General features: G+C 38.5%; 1 protein-coding gene across 1 annotated transcript; it reads left to right on the top strand.

Moving 5' to 3' along the window:
• The first annotated feature begins 1,201 nt into the window (after positions 1–1,201).
• LOC308101951 (uncharacterized protein) lies at positions 1,202–5,589 on the top strand. The gene is made up of 4 exons (XM_080451506.1): positions 1,202–1,276; positions 1,445–1,564; positions 3,991–4,016; positions 5,319–5,589. Exons 1-4 carry the CDS (start codon positions 1,237–1,239, stop codon positions 5,457–5,459), a joined length of 327 nt encoding a protein of 108 aa, XP_080307632.1. The 5' UTR covers positions 1,202–1,236; the 3' UTR covers positions 5,460–5,589.
• Positions 5,590–6,829: the final 1,240 nt, after the last annotated feature.

The raw sequence follows: 6,829 nt of genomic DNA, 5'->3' as shown, positions 1-6,829 counted from the left end.
GTATGAATTTCTTTCCATTCTTTGCAGAAATTTGAACAAGATGACAGCTCCAAAGTTCACACTGTGTGTTGTATTTCTGTTCTTTGGGAAAATGGGTAAGTTGTGCCTTTTTTGCAACCATTTTGTGTTTAATGGAGATCACTGCTACTCAGATGTTTGTCACTGCTGGAGTGAAGACTTTTAAAGCACTGGAAACGTAAAAGTAAGGTTCAAGTTCATGCAACGGCTGGATTTATCTACAAACAGCATCATTGTGGCGCTCTCAAGCCCCATAGTGAGCTGTTCACGCTATACATCCAAACTAAAATGCCAGTGTTCTGCCTGTGGGTTCAGTTATGTATTTATTTAAAATGTTCAATGATTTTATTGCCTGTCGTGTTTCTTTTATGTTTATTCTTTGTAGGCATTTCTATGTACCTAAGTCCGCTAATGAAGAATTGAATTGAATTGAACTTTAGCTCTGAATAATACCTTTTTTATTTATTTTACGATAAAACATTTACAACACAATATATGCCATATGATAATAGGATAAATGATACATTTCTCTGTTTTGCAGCAAGTCATCTGATACAAGCCTCGGCCCTCCATCAAGATAGTGGACTTAGATCAGCTAACATTGGACACAATGTAACTTTGCACTGCTTCTATGGGAACAATGGTACTGGAACAATGTTTAGTTGGTACAAGCAAACACTGGGACAGAAACCACAGCTTGTGTCTACCATCTATAAGTACAATCAAAATGTCGAGCTACATGATGAATTCAAGGACAATCCACGCTTCTCACTGAACACTGCAGTAAAGGGCACACATCATTTGCAGATCTCAATTTTACATCCTTTAGACTCGGGTACATACTACTGTGTGAGCATCCGTTCCTATGCTGCTATCGCATTTTCAGATGGGGCTATTCTCAGTGTAAAAGGTTCATGGTCCAACGTTCGAGCTGTCATCCATCAGCCAGTGTCCGAGTCAGTCGAGCAAGGAGCCTCTGTGACTCTGAACTGTACCGTCCACACTGAGATCTGTGATGGAGAACACAGTGTCTACTGGTTCAGAAGCTCCACAGAATCTCAACCTGGAGTCATTTACACCCATAGTAAGACTGAAGTCTGCGAGAAGACTAAAACATCTGGACAGTCTACACAGAGCTGTGTCTACGAACTCACCAAGAGGAACGTCACTGTTGCAGATGATGGAGCTTACATTTGTGGTGTGACCCTTTGCGGGGAAATGTTCTTTGGAAATGGAACAACGCTGAATATTAATCAAGGTAATTGCACATTCATGGAATAGCATTAATAGATTTAAAATTATGGAATTACAGCAGGCTAATGTATGTTACTATGCCTTTCCTTGGAGTGTTAGTGTGAAAACGATGCTTCTTGTTCTCATCTGAAGTGGTGAATGTGGACTAATAATTAACATGCCTTCATTTCAGTACATGAGGATCATGTGAATACAACTGTCGCTGTGTTGGTGGTTTCAAATGTACTTCTTGGGATGTCCACCCTTCTACTCGCATGGGCTTTTTGGAAGTCATGGAGCAAAGATCACAAAGGTATGAACACTTTCTAATGAATGTAGAGTGTGATCTTTTACGACCTCTTATCTTAACCTCTAAGCCCTATAGGCCTATTAGTCCATGGGCCCCATTCTCAGGCCAAAAATTCCCCGTTAAATCGGGATAATGGACCTGCGCCGCCCCAATAGGTTATTCTAGCACCTGCTCTACCCGTCACCATTATGCCGACGCCGTTATTTGCGCGTGGAGGTGTGCCCGTGGGCGTGTTGTTGCTATATCCCCCACATTGCAATTCTACAGACACACATGGGTACGGCTTGGGGACGGGGGATAGTGGATTCTAGAAGCACCCGCTGGTTTATAAAATCACCCGTCAAGTGCACTACAATGGCTTTGTGCGTTGGACCATGAGCCGTGTTGCCAGCCTTGGAGAGAAATAAGCAACCGCAGTCCGCAGGTCTATGAAAACAAAAAGAAGCAACTCTATAAGGCCACATGAGCACTTCAAACTACTAACTAGAGCTTTCATATCCCCTAAATATTTCAGCCCGGCTCGACTAATAATTGACAAATTAGACCCAGCCCAGCCCGTCAGTCATTTTTCTAAAGAAGCCTTATTTCTCATTAAATCTTGGTAATTCGTTAAGAACAGGAGTCATTCTACCCTAACAGTCTATATTTTATTTAAAAAACAGCTTGGAGCAAATAGGGCTATATAAATATATACACTGCCCCATAACCATTTTAAAAATGATTATGGTTATTCTATGAAATATATGTTTCATAGAATAACCGTAATCATTTTTGCAATGGAGAAATCACATCAAATGTTACCTTCTGGCCGCTGCCTGTGCTTTCATTTGAAGAAATAATCCAACATTTATTTTGAGGTGAAAAAGACATGAAGAAAGTTCTGAAGATCCATTATTTATGTCATGTTATGGTTTAAACTTTAAAGGGAGCTCTCTACTGCTGCGTCATGACAAGACAGTGATTGATTTGACCTAGGCTACTTTAGCGTTGCGCTGCCCTGTTGATTAATTATTTGGCATCAGCTGTGTAGGAATATATAACTATTTTAAATGGCTTTCATATACTCTTGGGGATCTGACTAATATGACAAGCTTATTGTGAACACAATAGGCTACAAATTAATATAAAAATGTATTTGGATAAAAAAAAAGAAAAAGAAGGAAAACAAGCCCAATGTGGCTTATAATAATCAGACCAGGCAACAGTGCAGACAGGTAGATAGGCTAGAGCATATATTGGATCGGGATGACGGCTAGCGCAGTCTTCTCTTAAAGGCAATGGCTTCTGGCACGGTGATTGGTTTTATCATTGTAACGCCCAAACCACACCTATGCATAATGTAACGGGTAGCTCAGGTGTTTGGCGGGTGAGGGGGGTGCCATAGAATACCGAATTTTGCGGGGAAACGCCTCTTGCCTAGTCCGAAATCCCTAATTAGTGGTTTGTTCAAATGTCCCTGGGAATAGGGCCCCATGAGCCAGAGCCCCAAAATTGAGCAATGATTATCGAAAGAGTGGGCAAAACGAAACCTATATTAAATTGTTCATCAATACGAGTAAATAAATATATGATAACCTCTCCACAGGAGTAGCTTTTTCATGGTTATCACACATTTTGTTATTTTCCCCATACGTACATGACAGGTGAAAAAAATTACAAAATTTAAAAAAGAGTTATCATAATGAAACTTCCTGAGTTGATTACTTACATGAAGACAATGATTTATCGTATTACACGTTTTCTGAAATTGTATATTTAGATATGCAAATTGGGCATTAGGAATATGCCCGAATTTGCATAACTTTCCAGAATCAACATTGGACAAAGCCAGAGTCAACATTCTTATTTAATTTTGTTAAGATGTTGGAGTCAAAGGTTTTTAACGAGGGAATATTCAATATCTGGCTCAATTTTGGGGCTCTGGCTCATGGACTAACATTGAACATTTGAATCAAGACTTAATGAATCAGTTCAATATGTATATCCGGTTGTATCCAACATATCAATCCATCATACATTTTGCAATAGTATGTAAACTATTACTGCCTTTCATTGAATATGTTAGTTGAAGAAGACAAATACAATACTGTTTAAACTTAAATGTAATTTTAATTAAATAATTGGCAACGGGTTGTATGATGACGATGAAAATACAATTGTATAATTGATCAAGTATTGTGTATAATTTAAGTAAATATGTACACAGTATGAATATATTATGTATCTTTACTGCTGCTGTTTTGGTCAAGGGTAGAATGATTGTTAAACATAAACATTGAACAGCCATTTACTGTATCTGTGCTGTACTGTACAGTATGTGCCATATATCACAGCATCAGTATCACAAACACATCTTTTGTGGTGAAAACTAAAATAAATGTGTAGTCCAGAGCAGATGCAAAAATGTAATTCTTTATCTCAATTTACAGGGAATACAGACCTATCTTCCTCTCAGGTAATTTGAGCACATTTTCTTATGATCCAAGATCATTTTGGGCCTACCTTCATATCATACATTAGATATCATAGTATCCAATTTAACTACATTCGCCCTAGCATCCCTATTTTGGGCATATCATTTTTTTCTTATTTCCAAATATGTTTGGAAAATCTTCTATTTAAAAAAAAAGTTTAATGTTTTTTTAAAATAGCTGATCTAGGCTACAAGCTCACAACATAACGTGATGCAACAGCTATTTTCAAATAGTGGTACAAGTGGTTAATCACATCCGAAAAACATACTTATAAATATTCATGTTCACGTTATCTGCCAGTTAACTGAGACTTACTTCAGAAACTACAGAAACTTGACATTATGCTCTGTTTGCTGTAGTTTGAACAGGTGGAACTATAAATTTGTGATATTTATTCATTAATTCATTTTACCAAATAATGTTTGGCAGTGAGGGATTGGTGGATCCAGATGTAAATGAATTAATAACGTTAATTAATTAATTAGTCAATTAGTTAAAATCTAATCATGTGGATCTCAACATAATGTGAAAATAATAGTGAAAGTAGGCTACTTCTGTGGCCCATTGGCGTTGTGCACAAGAAATGTGGTACTGATTCAGTCCAGTGGTTCGCAAGCTCCAGACACACAGACCAACCCTCTTGGCCTCTTATAGACAGCCAACTGTCCTGCAGAGCCACACCGTAGACTTAATAGGAGTTTGTAATGCTACAGTATTAGAAACAACTTTAAGAAACGTATACGACGGTAATTAATCTTCTTAAGCGGTCTATAAACGGTTAACTAGTTTCTTATAAGCACTTATAAATGTCTTATGATCTAACAATAAACATGTTTCCAATGCTATTATTAACACTTAGTCTATATAGTCTTATTAACACATAAGCATCTAATATGGACTAAAATGAATGCAGGTGTATCAAATATCATATTAACATGTGATATTGTAAGCAAAAATATTTTACTTACATGGTATTACACCAGGGGCGTGCTGGGACCAAAATTCAGCTCTGGGATTTATTTTTATTTTTTTATATATATATATTTTTAACAATATTTTCTTTTGGGTGGCCAACCCGGCCGTTTGGCGGCCCGTAAATGGCGCGGCCGTTCTGCAATTTTCCCGAATTTCCCAGTGGCCAGCACGTCCCTGTATTACACTAACAGTTATTTTACTTTAGTTATTTTTCTGTGGTTTGATCTGTCTGAATTGACTATAGGCCCTGGTATGATTCCTTTTGCACTAAAGCAGTTTTTAATGTATTTCTGTTTCCACCCTTACAGCCTCAGAATGGCGAGGATGTCAGCTATGCAGCCGTGACTTTCACTTCTAGAGGCCCTGCTGCCTCCTCCAGGATGGACAGAGTGAAGTCCAACAGAGACACTGCAACCTATTCTGATGTCAGATACCTTCAGCAGGAGTGACGTCGGTATGGAACACCATCAGAACTATGGAGAGGAAAATCCACGCCCATCTTGTTTTAGCTGTTTTAGCTGCAGATTGACAATAGTTTGTGCAGTCGGGGGTTAAAGTGTCTTACTTAAGGGCACTTTGAGGGCACTCATATTTGCATCGTTTACTAACACAGAGCGAGCGGGCACCTCCTTTCCTGACAGAGAGGTGCATAACACCTCATTTCCTCTCACACTTTAGGTTCAACTACTCCAGTATGCATTTATGTTTTCATTATCCTCCATCTCTCCTTCGCCTCCTTTTATAATAAAAAAAACATCACAGTATATCTAATATATCTATTACTCTATTTTCTCACCTTTGTCATGTATACAATAATATACAATAAAACTGATCAATATCCTTTGCCCATGGGTTGCCTTTCTTGTGTCAATTCACAGAATCTGGGTACCCAAAGATTCTTAATCTGTCGTCTAATATGTAGTCTCGTGTAGCCAGACAACTATTCACAATCTCCAAATGCTATATAGAGTCTGGAACTACACCTCCCGAAATCCAAGACAGGAAGCTGCCATCTGTTTGTCATTTCCGTTCACAAAAATATATCTTAAAATATCTGTACATTAAAAAAAATTCCCCCCAATTCTGCTAAGATATGCTTAGATGATTTTGATTTATATTCAGATAAATTTGACGACTGTAAAGACGAAACGGAAGTAGGGAGAAGGCGTCACATCCACATTACCGCTTGATCAATTTCAGAGCTTCCGTGCTCCAGACTGTATGACGGAAGCATTTGTGGGAGGGAACATTCTGGCTCACGAGACTAGTGTCTAGTGTCTATGTATCCACGACTTGGAGCCTAAAGTTGTTGCAATACTGTACCAATCTGATCATTCAAACAAAACAGGTGGTTTAGCCTTGGCATATGAGCTTCACGGTGGCACTGTGGTGGAACCTGGAAATCTTTTTTGTTCCCTTCGTAGTTCGTGGCCCTCACATGTGAGGGAGGATGCCCGTGATGAATTGTTCATCTCTTTCTTTTTGTTTGTACTACCTGCCAACATGACAAGCGGTCCTCATACAGAAGTTCAGTGTTAAAGGTTTGAATCCATTTGAGAGGAAATTGCAATGGAAACATTGATGGTTGATATTTACAAAAGCCAGTAGGCACACTAATTGCCAACACATTTTTTTCACGTTTTATATTTTCTGTAGTCATACTAATGGAATTCAATGGGGCTGGGATTGGACTGGACGTCATGCATGTACAGCAGTATGACTAACATCATCATAGACTGACACACCGTTATCAGACCCAGTCTTGTTAATGTCTACAGTACGTAATCTTCAGTTATCGCCACTGCACAGGTGATTAGCC

This window comes from Gymnoscopelus braueri (genome assembly GCF_963280865.1).
Source record: "Gymnoscopelus braueri genome assembly, chromosome: 15".
NCBI lineage: Eukaryota > Metazoa > Chordata > Actinopteri > Myctophiformes > Myctophidae > Gymnoscopelus > Gymnoscopelus braueri.
This window is presented reverse-complemented; position numbering and strand designations above follow the sequence as displayed.

What these genes read in the sequence shown, in the direction of transcription:
- LOC308101951 (XM_080451506.1), top strand. Translation starts at nt 1,237, where the DNA reads ATGTTCTTTGGAAATGGAACAACGCTGAATATTAATCAAG. An exon ending in AACGCTGAATATTAATCAAG is followed by an intron (nt 1,277 to 1,444) that starts GTAATTGCACAT and finishes CCTTCATTTCAG; the next exon opens with TACATGAGGATCATGTGAAT. An exon ending in CAGACCTATCTTCCTCTCAG is followed by an intron (nt 4,017 to 5,318) that starts GTAATTTGAGCA and finishes CCACCCTTACAG; the next exon opens with CCTCAGAATGGCGAGGATGT.